This window comes from Populus trichocarpa, chromosome 19 (assembly GCF_000002775.5).
Source record: "Populus trichocarpa isolate Nisqually-1 chromosome 19, P.trichocarpa_v4.1, whole genome shotgun sequence".
Lineage (NCBI taxonomy): Eukaryota > Viridiplantae > Streptophyta > Magnoliopsida > Malpighiales > Salicaceae > Populus > Populus trichocarpa.
The window spans coordinates 14,810,410-14,831,200 of NC_037303.2; the positions used below are offsets into that span (position 1 = coordinate 14,810,410).

Consider the following 20,791-nt stretch of genomic DNA (forward strand, 5'->3'; position numbering starts at 1 on the left):
ACTTTAAACCATAAGCTCTGATACCAATTTGTTGGTGGGAGAAACCACTAGTGGTGGCTCTGATACCAATGTGTAGAAAAGGCAAGAGGACAATTACCCACATAAATGGCAAAGGGGGTGATTGTTGGAATATTGCCAATTATGTGGCTGCCATTGTCAAAGAAGATGGCTGCCATGTGAGAGTCAAAGAGAGCTACTGGTGCAGCATTTGCAGCCCCTTGACATTGTCAAAGAAGGAGGCTACAATGGTGGGTTGTTGGTGGCAGCCAACAACCATTGTCCAATGTCAAAGTTTGGTAAGTTTGGCAGCCACCATTGTTGACAAAGGAGCAAGAGGAGCTGTCATTGAAGCCTATAAATAGACACCAAGAGTGCAGCATAAAGAGAGAGAGAGCAAGAACAAAAGAGAGAAGAAGAGAGAAAGAAAGAGAAGGGCTGCCACCAGCAGCCCTGCTGCCTTATGCAGCTGCTGCCCTATGTAGCAATGAGAGATGGGAGTTGAGTGGATGTGATCCTCCTCCGTGTGTTGTATTCTTTCTCTATCTCTAATAATATTGATCTCTCCCGTGGATGTAGGCGATTTGCCGAACCACGTTAAATATTGTGTCAGTGTGCTTAGCCTCCTTTGAGCAATGATCATGAACACCACCGTTCCGCAGGGGGAGCAGAAATCCCCAACAATTGGTATCAGAGCCACCACTAGTGGTTTCTCCCACCAACAGAATTCGGGTTGGAGCTTTGTCGGACTTTGAATCCGGGTGATTTTCAGTGATCCATAGAAAATCAAGAGACTTGTATAGCTTGCAATATCTGTTTGATTTGCTTAAAATCTGTAAGTTAATCAAATCACGCAAAATCAACGGTGTAGATTCAATGTTGTTCTTGATGACGATGATTAGAGAGGTTGTGTTAATGAAAGTAAGGGATTTTCATGGAGTGGCAATATAGGTAGTAAATGCTCGATTTTTAGGCTAAAACGGGAACTATCAAAAAATGCGGAGGCTTTGGTCTGTAAACGATCTATGGTTAATCGAATCATGCAAAATCAATGGTGTAAATTTAATGTTGATGATGATGATTGGAGAGGCTGTGTTAATGAAAGTAAAGAACTTTTCATGGAGTGGCAATGAAGGTAGTAAATACTTGGTTTCGGGGCTAAAACCAGAACTGTCAAAAAATACGGAGGCTTTTGTCGGTGAAGGACTGATGATTAATCGAATCATGCAAAATCAACAGTGTAGATTCAATGTTGCTGATGATGATGATTAGAGAGGTTGTGTTAATGAAAGTAAGGAATTTCTCATGGAAAGGGAATATAGGTAGCAAATGCTCGGATTCTAGGCTAGAACCTGAACTGTAAAAAAAACGCAGATGCTTTGGTCGGTCAAGGACCGATGGAGCCATGGGTTACGTTGAAGAGAAATATGAAGAATGTTAAGTGAGAATGTTGATATTAGTTTTAAGAGAACATGTTTATGTTGACGTTGGTGTTAGGAGTAATGGTTCGAGTGTAAATAGTTGGTTCCGAGGAAGTTATCCAAAACAAAATAAGAGTTTCAAAATCTATATGATTGAAGCTGATAAGGTGTTTTTCGATGAATATGGATCGAAAAAGGGTATCACACTATGGCCTTGTGCAGTGCAGATGAGGAAAGAGACAATGATTTTGGGGATTATTAGGGATGCTGATTGAAAATTAGTAGAGAAAGGTCGGGGAACGGTGAGGATTCAACCGGTGTGGTCATCGGAGTTATATGGCAGAATTGGATAGGACAAGGCCGGAGGGTTTGATTTCGCGGAGTGGTTGAAAATGTGGTGGAGGAGAGGGATTCTATTAAAGGGACTGGATTTCATTTGATTTCGAATTGTTGGTTGAGACATGTGCGATTTGTTTTATTGACGAGTTTCATTATAATCAATGGCAGAGATGTTGTCCGGGGAAACGTATCCGAAAATTTAAGATCGATGCTTGCAGCTAGCTTTTTTAGATCTCTCAGAGAAAGTGGAGTTCTTGTCCATCAGTAGTGGTAACTGGTAGGAACTAGTCTGCATTGTGTTCTCTGTTCTGATAGTTTATTCGTAGTTTCTGTGTTCTTGAATTGTTATACTTGTGAATACAACATTCAATGAAAAGTTGTGTCAATTTTGAAATGTTATTGTGATATGTTCTTAGCATAAATAGATTTCAATAATGTTTTTGCCATAAACCTAGAATTTTGTTTGAATGAAGCATAACCCTAGAATTGAAATGCTTGGAAATTGAGCTTCGGATATAGTGTAATTGAATATTTTTGCTTCTTCTTATTAGCATTCAATTTATTAAAAAGTTAAAAGAAAGAAAGAAGCGTGTTTAGTTCAAGAGAATATATAAAACATATCCCCTAGTTTCTCATTATATTAATCTCCTTTTGTCTCAAGATAATAAATAAACACTTTTGATCTAAACATGAATATAAAAATCTAGAAACCCACAATCAAATCAATATTTTCTAAAAAAAATAAATTCAAGCATGTGATTAAGTTTAACACAACAATAACCTGTACCAAGATACTAAAACTATAATAATTGAATCCCCACCCAATACCAATACAAAGACGTGAAGAAGAAGTATAGAAAGACACCACGAAAATTGATTAATTCTTTGATAAGTCAAGAAAAGTTCTTTTAAGAACCAAAGTAAGAGAAATCTCTTATAACACACAATAATAATTGCTGAAATCAAAGTCTCTTACAAGCTAAATACCCTATTTATACTAAGTAAAAATATCATAACTAAATAAAATAGGAAAAAAAAATCCTAAATTAACTAGGAAACTAATATAATTTCTGCATAGCAGCTTCTAGATCTTATCACGAGGCCTTATCGATGTTTGATTGTCCTGAAATTTTAATCTAATATAAACAAGGTTTTTAGAATCTTCTGGTAAAATTTTAGCTCGATCCAATGATCGAATTAGAAATTATATTTGTTAGAGTAAAAATATGTATTAGAAAAAATAAATCTTTAACTACCAAAATTAATTAGCTCATAAAATAGATGAATCAGACTCCTCTTATATATAAGATTAAATTGACTAAGATCTAATCATTACTTATTAAAAATATAATCTTATTGAAATTCATCTTGATTAAAATACTTTGAATATACTTATTAAATGCATCTTTTAGCTTCTTTATTCTTGATGTTATAATTGATCCAATTGAAACCTACATAAGTTTTTAGGTGTAGCCGTATCAATGTTATTTACCTTGTGCTAGTTACATGTATAGAAACTTTGTTTAATAGCTATCAAGGGTTTCTACAATTTCTGCACCAAAGAAAACCACCAGATCTTCAGCAGAAACTTTGTTGATGATCAACAATATGAAAGAAGCAAAGTTTTCATGATCTCAGATCAGGTTGTTAAATTCTTCTTCACCAAATATCCACATTGATCTCTTTAGCTCCCATTTGGCATTGAACCAATGAGCCATGGAGAGACCAAGTGGCAACTGCCCATTTACTTTTGTTGGAGGTTAATAAAGTAAGAAATCTGAACCACCAAAGCTAAATTCTTGATTTCTTCTTTCTTTATGCTAAGACTCCCTCTCAACCATCCATTTCTCGTTTCTGTCAAATGGGTTCTCAGATCTCCCATGTCCTCTATTCATTCTGCTTCCTCTTCACATTTTCTTTGCCTAACAGCCTCTTAGGCATCTTCTCTGTCCATTAAAACAATGTCACAGATAAATAATTCATCTACGCAGTTTCAGAACCCTTCAAGACTTCGTTTCGATGAGGAAGTTAGAGTTGGGATTCATGTTGTCTGTCAGCATGTTGATATGATTAACTCTAGAGGCCTCTGGTTTCATGATGACCCTTTAGAGTACACTTTGCCTCTCTTGCTGTTACAACTCTCTCTTATTTCTATCATCACACGTTCCATTTACATCTTTCTCAAGCCCCTTGGCCAGCCTTCCATTGTTTCTCATATTCTTGTAAGTTCCTCTCTCTACATGTTCTCCTCTCATGCAAATTAATGATTTCTTGATATATCACTCTGATTTGAGAGGTTGTCTCTGATCATATGTTTTTGATGTTTTGAATTCATCAGGGAGGGGTAATTCTAGGTCCTTCTATTCTCGGGCACAACTTGGCATTTATGAACAAAATCTTCCCACGAGAAGGAAGAATTACACTCGAGACCTTGTCAGTGTTTGGCATCATGCTGTTTATCTTCCAGGTTGGGGTGAAGATAGATCCTTCCATCGTTTGGAAATCAGGTAAACGAGCGCTGATCGTAGGAATTCTAGGCTTCTTCATTCCATTTGCTTTGGCTTCATCTATCAGATTACTCCTATGCCATTCTATCTCACTGGATGACACTGTGTGCCATGTGCTCCAGCTAGTGGTATTAATGCAGTCTGTTACAGCCTTCCCAGTTATTGCTATCTTTCTTGCTGAGTTCAAGATACTTAATTCTGATATTGGAAGACTTGCTAGTTCTTCATCAATGATATGTGACATGTGCTTTTGGTCCTTTATGTCGATATTCTATGTGGCACATGTAGCTAAAGAAAAATCAATGCAATCAGCAATTGGCTCTATTCTATCAGTTGGATTCCTTGTTTATCTTTTGTTATTTGGAATCCGTCCTGCAGCTTTGTGGGCAATTCGAAATACTCCAGAAGGTAAACCTGTGAAAGATGCTTATATCTATGTGGTTTTTGTTGCATTAATGGGCTTCGGATTTCTTGGTGAAGTCATCGGAATAAATTCGCTTATAACAAGTTTCCTTCTGGGCTTGGTCATACCAGATGGACCACCATTGGGAGCAGCAATAGTGGACAGGCTTGATTGTTTTGTATCAGCATTGCTTATGCCCATCTTTTTCACCCTATGTGGATTAAAGACCAATGTTTTTTCCGTTCAGAAATGGAAGACCGTGGTCGTAATTCTATTGGTTGTTTTCATTGGTTTCTTGGGAAAAATTATAGGCACAATGCTACCTCCTCTATTCTGCAGAATGCCATTTCGAGATGCCCTTGCTCTAGGTCTTCTCATGAACTCCAAAGGCATTGTTGAACTTGTCCTGTTGAATGACTGGAAGACAAACAGTGTAAGCCACCTGTGACATGTTTCCTTTCGACTTGGTCTTAATGCTTTAAAACTCCTAATTAACTGCATATCTCCCCTTTCCGATGGCAGAACTTTTCTGAGATATAGTTAAAACATAAATGATATGATAAACTAGTTTGACAGAACTTCTAAGCATATTGTTGCTGGAGACCTAGAAGAGGGTTACTTCTATTTGCTTAATCAATAGAGATAGTTGCCTTAATGTGCAGGACAGCATGACCGATGAATGCTTCGCCATTATGATTCTCTCTGTGGTGGTTTTAATAGGAGTAATCTCACCACTTGTGAAAGCTCTTTATGATCCTTCGAGGAGGTTTCTGGCTTACAGGAGGAGGACTATACGCCATCATCAAAGGAACGAAGAACTACGGATTCTCGCTTGTGTTCTTAGCCAAGATAATGTCCAGACAATTATCAACCTTCTTGATGTCTCGAACCACACCAACGATAACCCTATTGGTATATATGTCCTCCACCTCATCAAGCTAGTTGGACGTGCTTCCTCTCTACTGATCACACACCTTCCACGCGAAAAACCTTCTCAAAACCCTACTGAGTCAGAAAGAATCTTCAACGCATTTAAAAAATTCGAACATGAAAATTGCAGTCATGCTGCTCTGCATTGCTGTAAAAGCATTTCGCCTTATGAAACTATGCACAATGATGTGTGCTCCGTAGCCTTAGAGCACAGAATATCTTTCATAATTATTCCTTTTTACAAGCAGAGCATAAATGGGAAAATGGTGAACTCATTTCATGTATTCAGGCACCTGAACAAGAATGTGCTTGACAAGGCTCCTTGTTCAGTTGGGGTACTCGTCGATCGTGGGAATTTTAGGAAATCTCTCGCGGAGCTTTTATCTTGTCGAATTGTTGTGCTATTCTTCGGTGGTGCAGATGACAGAGAAGCACTAGCTTATGCTGTGCGCATGTCAGGGAATCCTCATGTATCAGTCACACTTTTACATTTCACTACGACATCAACTTCTGAGGGTGCCGAAATTGCTGGTGGTACAGAAAGGAGCAAGAGGCTCGACTCTGAAATATTAGATGAATACAAGTTAAACGCCGAAGAGAATGAACGTGTTTCTTACCTAGAGGAGGTAGTTATGGACAGTGAAGGTGTTCTTGCTGTGATTGAATCAATCGAGAATTCTTATGACCTTGTCATGGTTGGGAAGCGACATGGAGAGTCAGAGTTGATGTCTAACCTTGGGAAGTGCAATGAACATATAGAGTTAGGGGCAATAGGAGAGATGCTAGCCGTCACAGATTCTAAGCTAAGAGCTTCTGTTTTGGTGGTTCAACAACAGACTAGAGTTTGGGGTTTGCGCGACGCAGAGGACTCATCACTACTAAGAAGAGAAGAAAAAGATGTTGCAGGAGTTCCTAATAGCAATGTCTATAGGATTTGATTATTTTTTAGCAATATATCCTCCTTTTTTTCCTTTTTTTTATGCTTTAAATCCCTCTGATTTAGAGTACAGATGAATGTATCTAGTTAGAAAAACAGAAATTATTATAAAATAAAAGACTAAAAAACATTGTGTTTTGACTGTGCATGGTTCGTTTCCCAAAGAGCCGACTTTTGATGGCACGAGCTTGTGAAGTCCCATAGCGGATATTCCTCCACCAGCTGATCCAATATGTCTCATCATTCGTGGATTGCCCTGTCCGATCATTCGTTTATAAGAACGGAATAACATCAACTAATTTTTAAATTTAAGTGATTAGATAAAGTTTTAAAATATAATTTATATTATTTTTTAATATTTTTATAAGTAAAATTTCTTTGGACTTGAAACTTGTATAAGTTCATACTAATTTATGTTTAATTTTTATTAAATAAATAAGGATGATGATGAGATTCGAACTCGTAACTGCTTGGTTATCAAGGCTCTGATACCATATAAAATAACTAATTCAATTCAAAAATTTAAACGATTGAATAAAATTTTAATATATGATTTATATTATTTTCTATACCTAATAAAATATAGATTGGGATACAATACCTGATTCCGAGGAGTTGTAGGATGTTAATCATAACGGTACTGGACAACAAGATTTTGAAGATGGATCCCAGGCAGCATCGATAGTAACTTCAGTGTTGAGTGAATATGACCTTATTTAGTTGGCAGACGCCACGGCATATCTTCTCCACAGACTTCAGGGCAAGCAGAGTGGATTGAGTTCCCAGAACTAGGGCCACTTGGTGACTTTCTTGCATCAGGTGACATAAACATTAAAGCTTCAATCTTAGCAGTACAGCAACAACAACTGAGTTAGCAATTAGCATGAACTAAGAAATGTGACAGCACACCTTTTGTCGAACGAAAGCTCGGCTAACCTCTTCAGGATTCTGTTTTAAATTGATAAGATGCAAGAAATTAGCAGCTTCCACCAATCTTTCATTTAACAAAGTGAAGATTTTACTTAAGCGAATCAAGGAAACAAGAAATGAACTTCAATCGTGAAAATACAGTTATAACAAAATGTCATCAGAATCGTAACATTCTTTCCTTTTCTTTTATCCTAATCTTGGTTGCAGTTTGACATATTTGTTGATAAATCCCCATTGATCCTTGAACACCTTTACAGTGTTTTCCGAAACCTGGACCATTTTATCTGATACAAGTTCTGCTTGGAATTAAATTTATTAAACTTGTGATGCAACTCATGAACTATAATCCTTCTCCTATATTAGAACAAAATGCAGATAGATTACTGTAGTATTTATTATGGGAAAAGTATTGTAGGTACGCCTTGGATTATTGTGGATTTTAATAGTAATTTATTGTGGATTTTAATAGTAAAATTATTATTTTATCCTTGACTGAAAAATCAAATGAATTAGCATTGAGGGGTAAAATGATCTTTTCATGAATTTAATTTCTTATTTTTTATTTGTTTGGTGGCAACAATATTTTTTTATTTTATTTTTTAATAACATTAAAATTATTGTATTAACCTTAAAAAGTTAAAAATAAAAACCTTTGGTCAGGAGCTTTATAGGAATTTTATTTCCAAATGAACAGTGTAATGACTCCATTGGCCTTACCATCCAAATTTTTTAGTCTCGACTTCGCGGGCTTGGTTATAATTTCATAATGATTTTTTTTGTTATTATTGTTTAGTCCTAAGGGCATTTTAGTTTTTTTACAAATAAAATAAAAAGAAAAAAGAAAAAGTTGTTGACGCATGCCAAGCACGTATCAGTCATTTCGCCGCCTTCAGGCAGTGTGTACGGTTGACTATGGTGGTTTTAGTTGTGCTTCCACCACATCATTTTATTTGTCTCGGCGTCCTCTTCCTCCCTAGATGATGCGTGTATGTTGATTCAAACTAGTTTGGCGTAGATTTGTTGTTCTTTTTCCTCTTATTTTTTCTCTCATTCACCTCGATTTGTGTGTTTTCCCTTGTAAAAATCACAACAATCCTTCAATTTCTTTCCCCTTTAGATTTAGTCCCTCTTATCTTGATTGCAATTTTTGAACTTGAAAACATTATTTCAATTTGAAAATTATTTTCAATTTCATTCTTTTTTAATGTTTTCATCTTTGATATATATTTGGTCCCCATTATTTTTATTGCTATTTTTTTTAATTTTAGATGATTTATAAATTTTTTTTTTTGTGATTTCATCCTCTTTTTTTTTCCATCGAGTTTGATTATTATTCTTTTAATTGCGAATTTTATGCTTTGACAAGTTTTTTAGATTGATTTTGTTTTCAATTTTATCTTTTAACATTAAATTAGTTAGGGACTTCGTAGGTTGCAATATTTTTTTTACAATTTTATCCTTCAATATTAAATGTAGTTTTACTAGAGTCATTTTTTTTTATCATTTTTTTAATTCTATGTTTTTATAATTTTCTTTTGGCCTTCAGTACTTGATTCATTATAATTTGGCTTTCTAATATGTTTCGGTATAGATTCCATGGTTTTATCACTTTCAATATCGCGGGTTTCGCAGGTTAGCCATGGTTGACCCAAGTCAATTCGATGTGTCAACATCTCAATATTTTTTTTAGAAAAATATTTCTTCCAACATGTCACCAATTAAGTATTTTAAAAGTGTTTCGGCTAGCATGCATCGAGTTTTTTACTTTCTAATATTTTTACAATTTTTTTAATGTCAAAAACTGACTCGTTGCGTAGCGCGAGTTAAAAAAACTAGTCAATTCCTGTTGAGATAAGTTCAAATTTTATGAACTCATGGTTTGAACTTGTGATTCACATCAAGAATTTATGATAAACTATGCAAGTTGTTCTTTAACTTGATGAATTGAGAGAGGAAGATGAGGATGAATGCTCTTTGCCAAAAATTCATTTCCTTTCCTTTACTTACCATAACTTTGAGCCTATCTTGCTAGAAATTTGCCAAGCAATGTAATGAAAGAAATTCAAGATGGGACTCAGCCAAACAGCATGTCCTATAAGCACAGCTTTTCTAGTTTCTTTTCTTATCTTAAATTCTTGCGTGCCATTGTAGCAGGGATAGTAATCTCCTGCTTTGTTTTCCTTTGAAAAACAAACCATTACTCTTTTGCAATAATCCAACTAGTACCAAGTATATATAGGCTTCAATATTGCTAGCTTTACCGTACTCTTCTTTTCACTTCCAGTTCTGTTTTCACTTACCTACCACTCAACAAGATCTCCATCTTGTTACCCATTGAATAGAAGAGAAAGGAGGGATAGTTTTGGGACTAGACAACCAACTTCTTTTCACTTCTGCCACCAATGTTACTAATTTGAAAAGCTTAAAGAATAAAAGGTAGATTAATAATAGGAATGATAATTTAATTTGAATATAATGGATACCAATCTAAACTACCTGAATGAGTGGTTTCTTTTGGATAGTTATTTTACCTAATGGATAATGAATAATATATAGATAATCTCAAACTCGACCCGAAACTCAAAACCCGACCTAAACCTAACCCACCCGATCCAAACCTAACATGGGATACATATTTGTATTATATAAATATACATGTAGAATTTATTTTTTCTTGAATCCAATACAAACACACTCACACTTCAAATATATATTTTCTATTTTATTTTTGATTGAATAATAAATGATAGTTGGACAATGAATACTCATATGGATAATTGAAACTTAATGGATATGGTGCGAAAATTTAAATTTCTTACTCGATGAGTAATGAGTAGGGTATTAATATAGAAAACCTGACCCGTAAATGCCCACCATCATCCATAATTTTAATTGTAGCATGTGAGTAAAAACATTGTTCATTGGAACAATGTTTTAATGATTCAACCCCTCACACCATAAACATTAACACCAGTTATGGGGGCATTAAATTCTTTTCAAAAGATCCATTAATCACTACTAAATTGAATAGGGACAAACAAGTTTTTTTTCTCTCATTTTAATTGTATAGTGAAAAGATCAAAATACCCTTAGAAGTAAAAAAAAATTAAAACTAACGTCAGAGGGCATTTTTATATTTTTCATAATGGTTTTGTAGTTATTATCATGTTAACTGAGGGGAAATTCAATATTTGACCACATATAGAAAATTAAACAAAAACAAAAAGCATTGTGAAATGACCAAAATGTCATTAGAAGCCAAACAATTAAAAATGGCTTTAAGGGCTTTTTCATCTTTTTACAATAGTTTTTTTTTTGTTATTATCATGTCAGTTGAGGGAAAACTTGATATTTAACCAAATATAAAAAAATAAATAGAGAAAAAAAAAGGTTGAGGCGTATGTGGCACACTCTTCGGCGCGTGAAAAGTGTTCATGCTCTATGGGCGGTACGTGCAACGCCTCCTGACATTCAAAAATATCTTTCCACCATGTCATTGGAAATGCCACTGTTTTTATTTTCTGATACAGGGTGTGTTGGTGGTAGTGATCGGTTTCTCGTTGGTGCACCTTTTTCCCCTTTATTTTCTTTCTCCTCCCATAAAATTACAACTTAGCTCTCTTTATTGTTGGCATTTCAACTCCAATACTTAGTCTTTTGATTCATAATTATTGTTTTTGGTCTTTATGTAGAAGTTTTATTTGTTTCCAATTCCATCTTTAAATCTCAATTTACCATATTTTTTTTTTCAATTTGGTCATCATTCTTTTGATTTTTGTTTTTTGCCTTTTGTTGAATTGATTTATCTTTTCAATTTCACCCTTCAATTATTTTTTATTTATTTCTATTTTGATCCTCATTCTTTTGATTATTTTTTTTATCTTTTTATTCAATTATTTTTTCTTTTCAATCTCATTCTTCAATAAAAAATAAAATTTATTTTGTATTTTAATTTTGATTCTCATTCTTTTAATTGATTTTTTTTATCCTTTTGTGTAATTGATATTCTTTTTTCAAGTTAATCCTTCAACAGTTAATTGGTTGGGATTTGGGCTTCATAATGTTTCTAGATCCGGTCTAATACCCCGAGCCATAAATTTCAAAAGTTAACTCGGGTTAACATTGTGTTTTTTTTTTTTTTACTTATTTTCTTTTTAGCTTTGTGATATTTTTATGTTTTTTTTTCATTAAGAATCATGATCTCATGACTTAAATCGTGAATTTAACGGGTTAACTCGGGTTAGCTCGTCTCTTATTCCACGAGTTAAATGCGAGAAGTGATCAACCTATTAAATGCGATATATAATTTAATCTGAACAATATCTATTTTAATGATGGAAATAATCGTTTGATTGCTCTAATCCACCAATAGGTATGCATGCAATTTGACGTATTTGTTGATAAATTCCCATTGATCCTTAGACACCTTCATAGTGTTTTATATACGAGGAACCTTATGGCCTAACTTTAGAAACCTATACAATTTTATCAGATATAAGCCCTGCTAAAAATCAAATTTATTGAACTTGTGATATACATACTCCCCTATATTAAACCAAAAATGCAGATAAGTTAATCAACACGAATTTAATCAACAAGAAATCTTTTTGTGCCACGTTTTTGTCACTAGCACGTAGGCCATATAATGGAGGGTAATTGTTTTTCCTCCTCTAGTTGTAAATTCATTTTGACCAAGAAGCATATAGAAGAATCCGCACAATCCTCCTGTCCATGTAGTTCTTCAAGCCCTTCACACCCCTGTGGACCATGTATGCTTGCCTATCTTCCTCGCTCTTTACAATCCTTTCACACCCTCTTATCTTCTTTACCGGCAAGGCTATCTGGACAAAACAAGAGCTTGTTTTTATTGTATGAATAACAATGAATGTATCAGAAACTGATCTCAAGTTAGTGTGCCAAGGAATTATTAGTGAGAGATCAAGAGGGATTTTTTATGGTGACAATCCACTTGACCATTCAACTCCAACGGTTTTGGCACAACTCAGCTTATCTTCTTTACTCAGTGCCTTGACACAATACATTCTCACCCCACTTGGTGAAAGTGCTTTCATTTCAATGCTGCTGGTAAAGTCTCTTTTTTTTTCCTACAAAAAAGAGTCTAAAACCCTTCCTCTAGTAATGTGGTTTCTTCAGGTATATAACTCACTTTATGTCTTTGATATGATCAGGTAGGATTCGCCCTGGGACCAACTCTCTGGGGTGATAATAATCCCTTCTTGTCAAAAGTGTATTCAGCGAAAAGTATCAATGTCAGTTCAACATTTGCCTTCTTTGGATGCATTCTTTATCTATTTTTGCTTGGAATAAAATTGGACCTGGGAATGGTAAAGAGAGCAGGAAGGAAAACCGTGGTTATAGGCTTCTTTACTTTCATTTTTCCGATAACATTGAACTTAATCGTGGCTGAAATTTTAACCACAAATATGGAAATGGAACCATATCTACATGATTGTGTTCCTTACATTGCAGTTTTTCAATCTGTTACCACCTTTCATGTCATTGTCTGCCTCGTCGCTGATTTGAAGCTCATAAATTCGGAGCTTGGCCAGTTAGCAATATCTTCATCAATGATCAGTGGCACTTGTAGTTGGTCCCTGACTTTTTTTTTCTTACTCATAGATCGAGATGAAACTCATGATTTGATTGCATTGATTTTAATCTTTGCAATATTGCTGGTGATAATCATATTCTTTCTATTAAGGCCCTTAATGACTTGGATGACTGGGAAAACATCAGAAGGAAAACAGGTCAAAGAGACGTATGTTATCTCTATCTTTATCATGCTGTTAGGATGTGCATTCCTGAGTGAAGTTTTTGGGCACCATGTGTTATTTGGGGCTGTTGCTTTGGGCATGGCAGTGCCACATGGTCCACCATTAGGATCAGCACTAGTCAACAAGATTGAATCATTTGTTTCTTCCATTCTCCTGCCGAGCTATTTTGTGTTCAGTGTCGCTGGTGTTAACATACTTTCTATACATTCGAAAACAGTTACTGTTGTCAGTATATTTGGTGTAAGCAGCTTCATTGGGAAACTTTTAGGTGGCATGTTGCCTGCACTCTACTTCAACATACCTCCAGTTGAAGCATTTTCATTAGGCCTTGTAATGAGTTGTCAAGGCGTTTCGGATGTCCTGCTCATGCAGCACGGCAAATTCCTCTCCGTAATGACCTTATTCTCATCTTACCCTATTCTACTACTGAATTTTATGCATATGCGCGCATTCCCTTACTTCTTATCAATGTCTGCCTCATATTGTGCATAAAATAACATGTTTCTGCTTTACTTGTTGCAGCTTCTTGACACTCAAATATATAGTATCATGGTCATCAACATGCTTTTTTTGTCAGGGACCTTCACACCGATAATCAAATTACTCTACGATCCATCCAAAAAGTATGCATCCTGCAAAAAAAGAACGATCCAACATACTAGTCTCCACATGGAGTTCCGCATTCTGGCCTGCATATATCACCAAGATTCCACCCCTTGTATCATTGGACTTCTTGAATTAACCAATCCAACAGCCAAGACTCCCATGTGCTGTTATGTAGTCCACCTGCTCCAGCTCACGGGCAGTTTAATCCCACTCCTTGTGCATCATGAGCCTGGGAAAAGTGCGAAATTCCATGCTAAGTATTCTAGTCATATCATCAATGCCTTCAGATTATACGAGCAAGAGTGCAATGGTAATGTTGTTGTCAACTTATTCACATCCATATCGCCTTTTTCCACCATACACGAAGAAGTTTGTAGGCTTGCTGCAGAGAAGAGCACATCCTTGGTGATCATCCCATTTCACAAGCAATGGAGACTTCACGGGATAGAAAACATTGCAGAAGCCAGGTCTGTTAATCGTCACATTCTGGAGAAGGCTCCATGCTCCGTAGGGATCTTGGTCAATCGAGGCACCTCAAGTGGCTCCAAAAACAATAACTTATACGACATCGGAATCTTTTTTGCTCATGGAAGTGATGATAGAGAAGCATTAGCATACGGTTTGCGAATGGCTAAACACTCTAAAGTTGCTCTCACCGTGATCCATTTGATCGATCTAGCCAGAACAAGCCAGGATTTTCATGAGATGGAGCTTGACAGTGACATTATCACCGAATACAAGATCCAATCCGCAGGAAAAAGGCAACATTCGTACAGACAGGAATCCGTAAACGATTGCGTAGAATTGATTAGGCTGATTACCTCTGTCGAAAATTCATTTGATCTAATTTTGGTGGGCAGATCCTATGGCAGCTGCTCACCATTGTTTGAGGGACTTACCGAATGGAGTGAGTTCCCAGAGCTGGGATTCATGGGAGACATGCTAACATCATCAGATTCCCAGTGTCAGGTTTCTGTGCTTGTGGTGCAACAACAAATTTCTAGAGCTTAAGACAGGATTAATAGTGTAAAAAACCTGTTGGAAGGTTCAGCAGAAACTGTAAAACTAATTGGTGATTCTAACAAATGGAGGAATGCCATAGCTAGAAAATATAGATAAAGAGGGAACATGAGTTCATATTTCAAGCTAAAGGAACATTTTGTTTTGGAAAGAAATTTAATTGTTGTTGTATATTTGCTAAATATGAACTAGGAATTAATATTCAGTATCAAATTTGATATTAGGTTCTTTCATTTTCCTTTCAATGTGAGTTGTTCTTTCAGGAGTTATGTTGCTACTTGCTAGCAATCAGGAATACCCGATTTATGCTCCAACCTCGTGTACTTTTAAATAAAATTATTAAACCCAGCTTCACATATGACCCACCTCTAGGTTGAGGTCCGGATTGTATAGAATAATTATAGTTGAAATTTTATTCAACATGATGTTATTTTGAGAAAAATAAAGTAAAATTCCAGATTAGGTTACACAGATCATAGATTGACCCATCATATAACTTGAGTTTAATTAGATTAACTCTTTTTTTTTTTTTTAAGTAAACTTGAATCAGGTTTTAGATTCACTTGTCAGAATAGATTGGGTTTAATTAATAATGTTTTTTTTTTAAATATATTTAAATATCACGAAATAAATTGGATGTCATTGCTTAACTCTGGTTTATTGTTGATTTCACTGAAAAGATTGGAGTTGCACTAAGCAATTAAATTCAAACTCAAGAAATAACTTTGGATAATAAAATATTCATGAAAATGGGAGTGGAATAATTCAGTGTATGATATATCGAACAAAAGTCAATTAAGGCTAGTAGGCCTAAACATATATAATATATTGTTTTGTCTTATGTTTATGGAGAGTGGGAATAGGGAATCCATGTGAGGATTGAGTTATTCGATGTAACATCTTAGGGGATTTGCCAGCTTTTTTTTCCCTTTATTTTTATGTGGCTTGGAGTTGTCACTGTTTGAGTTCTTCTGGATTCATATGCAATGACTATTATTAATACTAGGAGTTGGAGTTTATGTTCTTCCATCTAACGAACTTAATATTGTTTCTCTTTCTTACAATATTTGAAAAAAAAAGAATTCATGGAAATTTACAATTTAAGTATTTATTATAAAACTCATTATAAGTAATGACTTAAGTTACAAGTTGAGTAAATTAACTTAATCAATTCAAAATAATATTGTTTTAAGATATTTTAAAAAAAATTAAAATGATTTTTTTAATTCTTTTTTAAAATCAAATTAGATTTTATTTAAATTTTAATTGGATCAATGTAATGACATGTCAACCTGCTGAACTAAGCCGGGTTTAATAGTTAATCATTTAAATATTATAAGTGAATATATATAATTAAGTTATCTCTTAATTTGTAGAATTAAGTAGAAGAAAGGCACCACAAATAGAAAGCATCTTATTCTTAAGTTGATCAAAATTAAAACTTTAATATATTCAAACATGAATTTTCTAATAGATGTCCCAAGAAAAATTGCTGCTTATACAATCTCATAGCATCTTAACGATGGAATCTTTATTATATTCCATCCCATCAATAAATTGATTCTCTATTAACTTGTTTGAAAATAATGGAATTAATTACTCTGTAAATTAATTATCGACTTGAAATATAAATATTAAATTCATATATAGTAAACTTGTCTTCTCCTTTACAAATGGATGCCCGATTGTACAGTAACTTAGAAACAAGTGTACGTAAGAGCTGGAGCTGGTAATTAATCATTATGCTTGAGATGCAATCTACTGGCTTCTTAGAAATTGTTGTCTAATATTCCCTCTATTGGCTGGCTTAAATGCCTTACATTAGCCAACACATTTTGACTCCAGCAAAATCATAGTTTATTCATAGATATGGTGATGGTCTCCACTACAGCGTGCATCAATGCAATTAAGGCCCTTGAATCTTCCTTGATAAATGCTATATTAGCTGTAAGATTATTGAAGTCAATTGTATGACACGTACAATAGGACAAAAACTAAGTTGAAACTAAACATCTAGCTATATGTTAATCATTGAAGTGGCCGTGACATTTCATGTTAATCTTTGAGGAAGTGCCCATAACCTTAAACATGTTGACATTGAGCCATACCAAAGCTGTTAAACAAGATTAATGCATAATTAAAGGTGTTTTGGATGGATAAGTTATAAGAAAAGAATCATGACAAGCATATATAGTAGTTGATTATAACATGATCGATGGAGTATATCTAAATTATAGTAATTCCTTGAGAAATTGAATAAATGTTGTGTGTGTAGATCATCTATAACTTGCTTAGATTTGTCATTTGTGATCTATAAGAAATCAATTTGAGCAATGGATTTTAACTCCTCCAAAATTGTCTTGCTCTCCATCAATGGATTTGAATCATTTCCCTTGTGTTTAGTTTCTTGTTTTGGAACTCAAATCGATGAAAGACTATGGAACAATCTCTTCTAGCTACGAATCATCGAAGAGTAATTAATCAATCTAGCTCTTTGTCAGGATAATAAATCCCACCAAGTTATTTCAGATCATATATTAAAAAAAAAAGTTGAGAAATTTAAGAAACATGTATTTTTTGTGAATAAAAAGATGTATTTACTTGGGAATTGTGGATGTAAATGCGAAATATTTCATCATCACAAACATTTTTTTCTTTCTTCATCAAATAATTTACTTGAAGATTAAAACAAACGGATCGTGATCCGATGAATATTGAAATCCTCAATCTGCCATTATTATACGCAGATCGAAGAAGGAAAACTAAAATCAAAATATAAAATTTATACACAAAAAAGAGGAAAAAGAAAAAACCATTAACCCCACCACGTTCATCAAAAAACGTCCCCGTTGCAAATAATTGCACCCTCTTGCCTCCTCTGGGGAACGTCAAATCCCAGAACCGGACAAAACTTGATAGTCCTCGGAGATGCTTTGTAAATGAGGCCGCCATACTCTGACACGACTGGTCCGGCGATCACGACGAGAGGGTTTCTTTTCCGAGACTAAGTCGTTTAGGTGACGATCACAATCTTGTACATCCTTATTAATGTTGCAATATTTTTTGCTTTTCTTTGATGAAGACTTGCTCTTGTGGCTACAATTATTACCACCTTTTTTCTTCTCGCCAGGCAATGAAGAAGATGGAATCAAGAAATATATGCTGCCTCTTTTGAGCTCGGATTCCGGGGAGAGAATCAAGATTTTTCGAACAACACTTTGAGAAGAAGGTTTGCTTAGAACATGATTTGGGTTTGCCTTAAGGACCTCAGCAGCTGTGATTGGACCTGTAATTTCTTCTACGTGGCCATTCAAATGAACTACACGGATCAAGTCTAGGGCTCCACAAGGAAGAACACAAGCCAAACAACACCTTAAGCTATTGCCCATTTCTATAGAAATGAACTCTCTTTTGTGGCGTGTGGAGTTTGGAACTCTTTTTTGTGCCTATTCTTCTTCTTCTTTCTTTGTCAAGAATGTGATCAAGGGAGGACAAGGTTTTATAGGAACAACCGTACGTACTACTCATAAAAAACAAAGTAGAATGTGCATTATTTTATTTTGGATTGACAATGAAGAAAGTGACCTAAAATGAGTGATCTTTTAGTTAATATATATTGCTAATTAAGTAGTTGAGAGTTCCAATGATCATAGCCCTTTCTTCTATATGGGTTTAGTTAAGTTTTCATTAATTACTTGTTTTAATTATATCTTTAAACTCACTTTCACGTAAGAACATTGCATCATTTCTCTTGTTTTTACGAGATTGATTCAAGTGATAAGGAAAATAATTATTCAATTTGAATGTCATTCAAAGTTATAATCTCGTAGAGTGATCTTTTTGTCCTTTAAATTCCAAACGAAAATGAGTCCATAAGTTAAATTATTATTAAATAATAATATAAATTATATTTTAAAATCTTACCTAATTTTTTTTATGTTATTATACCTAATTTAATACACATCAAAATCAAAATTTTTATTTTCTATATTCCTGACTTTTTTTTCTTTTTTTTTTATTTCCCTGCTCTCATAGATCCAAACTAATTGGGTCATCGATAAAAGGGAGTAAATTATTAAATGCTGGTTGACACCCTTACCATGCATGAAACTGTGGTTATTCCTCGATTTATATAGTTAAATCCGACACAGAGAACACTATAAATTGTGATAACTTGGGCTGAATTTTTTTTGTTTAAAATATATTTTTTAAGTAAGTTAATGGCAATTAGGATTCACCCTTTTTTATTATCATTAACGTGGATGTCCAGGTCAGTTTGTGCATATCTCGACTAATCTACTGGCTCTAAAATTAACAACCATGTAAACCTCCAGTTACTTTAAGGGAACTCAAACTCATGACCATTAGAGAGCAAGCCCAAAACCTGATCAGTTGAACTACCCCTCAGGATTTTATATGTATAGTTGTATTCAGTAAAAATTATATTTTAATTAACTTTAAATTTTTCAATAATATTTTGACCTTTCTCTAGGTTTTTTTTCACTAAAGAATGATTTTATTGTTAATTTTCGAGATAAATGGATTCATAAGTATCATATATTTTTTTTAATAGTTGTTTTCTTATATAATAGACATATGGTAAAATATGGATACAAATTAGGTTTCTTATTCAATTAAGTTTGGGTTAAGCTTATATAAATTAAAATAATATTTAAAAAAAACAAGATAGATTTTGCTGGATTAAAACAGCTGGTGTTTCAAATGAGTGATTTAGAACATGTTTGGGAATGCGGTGCAAACCGCGTTTCCAAAAAGTTTTTAATTTTTTTTACTAAAATTTAATATGATTTGTATATTTTGATATACTGGTGTTAAAAATAATTTTTAAAAAATAAAAAAACATTATTAACATGTATTTTAACACAAAAAATTATTTAAAAAACAACCGTTACACTGTCAGGCATCCTCTTAAAAGGAGCACAATAGATTGGAAAGGAGGGCATTTTTGGCAAAGGCATATATATAGCCTTTTATCGTTCATTGATTTAACAACTATAGGTCAAGTACAAATACAGTATTTATGAAATAATTGGTCCCGCAGCATGAGCCAATAACGAGCTAATTATCACGAATATAGGAAGGAATGAAACTTAGGCACATCAATGGAAATTAAAATAATGGCTTAACACTGAAAATCAATTATTATTAGGTACGGAATGACAATGCAAGAGTACATGTTACATTCTTGGGAGTGTGTTTTCTAAGCTAACCTTTTGTGAAATAAAATAAGATAAAACTATATGTTTTCATCCCCGTAGATTTAACAATAATCCATGTTGTTCTTTGTAGTTTAAGATTTCTTAATTACCAATCGTAACGTTTCAAAAATATTTAAATATTTGACCCTCTTTGTTAATTTGCTAACATGGCCCGGCCTTTTCAATCATTTTTTTAATATATTTTTAAGTATTTTATTGGATACATCTACATACATGGGGATTTAAATGAAACTTAAAAATAAAAAATAATATGAAAATGTGAGAAAAATGGATAAGTACATAGTTTTGTTAAGTTGTGTTTGGTTGGTGTTCTAAGATAGAAAAATATAAACGTGTTTAGTTGGAGAGGTATAGACAGAAACATAAAACAAATCGATTTCTATAATATTTTTAGAGTGAATTTTTATCATTTTAAAACAATAAGTATTATTGTTACTCATTTTTGGACCCTTATATAAACAAAATAAAAAAAAAGGAAAAAGGGAAAATACAAGAAAATAAAAAATGTTGGAAGAATATATATATATATATATATATATATATATAGTGAGAAGAGTATACCAAAACGTCCTGGAAATTGCCAAAGACTGGTTGAGAAAGATCAAATATATAAGATTGGAAAATTTAACAGTGTATTTTTAACTAATGAAGGTTCTACTGGTAAAG

The 20,791-nt window shown here is 33.9% G+C and overlaps 3 protein-coding genes across 3 annotated transcripts; 2 read left to right on the top strand and 1 right to left on the bottom strand.

Moving 5' to 3' along the window:
- The first annotated feature begins 3,540 nt into the window (after positions 1-3,540).
- On the top strand, positions 3,541-6,572 carry LOC7498146 (cation/H(+) antiporter 15). Its single transcript, XM_002326056.4, has 3 exons — positions 3,541-3,979; positions 4,096-5,100; positions 5,330-6,572. The coding sequence occupies exons 1-3, from the start codon at positions 3,719-3,721 to the stop codon at positions 6,533-6,535; spliced, it is 2,472 nt and encodes an 823-aa protein (XP_002326092.3). The 5' UTR covers positions 3,541-3,718; the 3' UTR covers positions 6,536-6,572.
- A 5,652-nt stretch (positions 6,573-12,224) lies between these two features.
- Positions 12,225-15,098, top strand: LOC7458843 (cation/H(+) antiporter 15). The gene is made up of 3 exons (XM_002326055.4): positions 12,225-12,549; positions 12,654-13,649; positions 13,782-15,098. The coding sequence occupies exons 1-3, from the start codon at positions 12,346-12,348 to the stop codon at positions 14,874-14,876; spliced, it is 2,295 nt and encodes a 764-aa protein (XP_002326091.3). The 5' UTR covers positions 12,225-12,345; the 3' UTR covers positions 14,877-15,098.
- Positions 15,099-17,515: 2,417 nt separating this feature from the next.
- LOC7458842 (uncharacterized) lies at positions 17,516-18,353 on the bottom strand. The gene has a single exon (XM_002325637.4). It carries the CDS (start codon positions 18,272-18,274, stop codon positions 17,774-17,776), a length of 501 nt encoding a protein of 166 aa, XP_002325673.3. The 5' UTR covers positions 18,275-18,353; the 3' UTR covers positions 17,516-17,773.
- Positions 18,354-20,791: the final 2,438 nt, after the last annotated feature.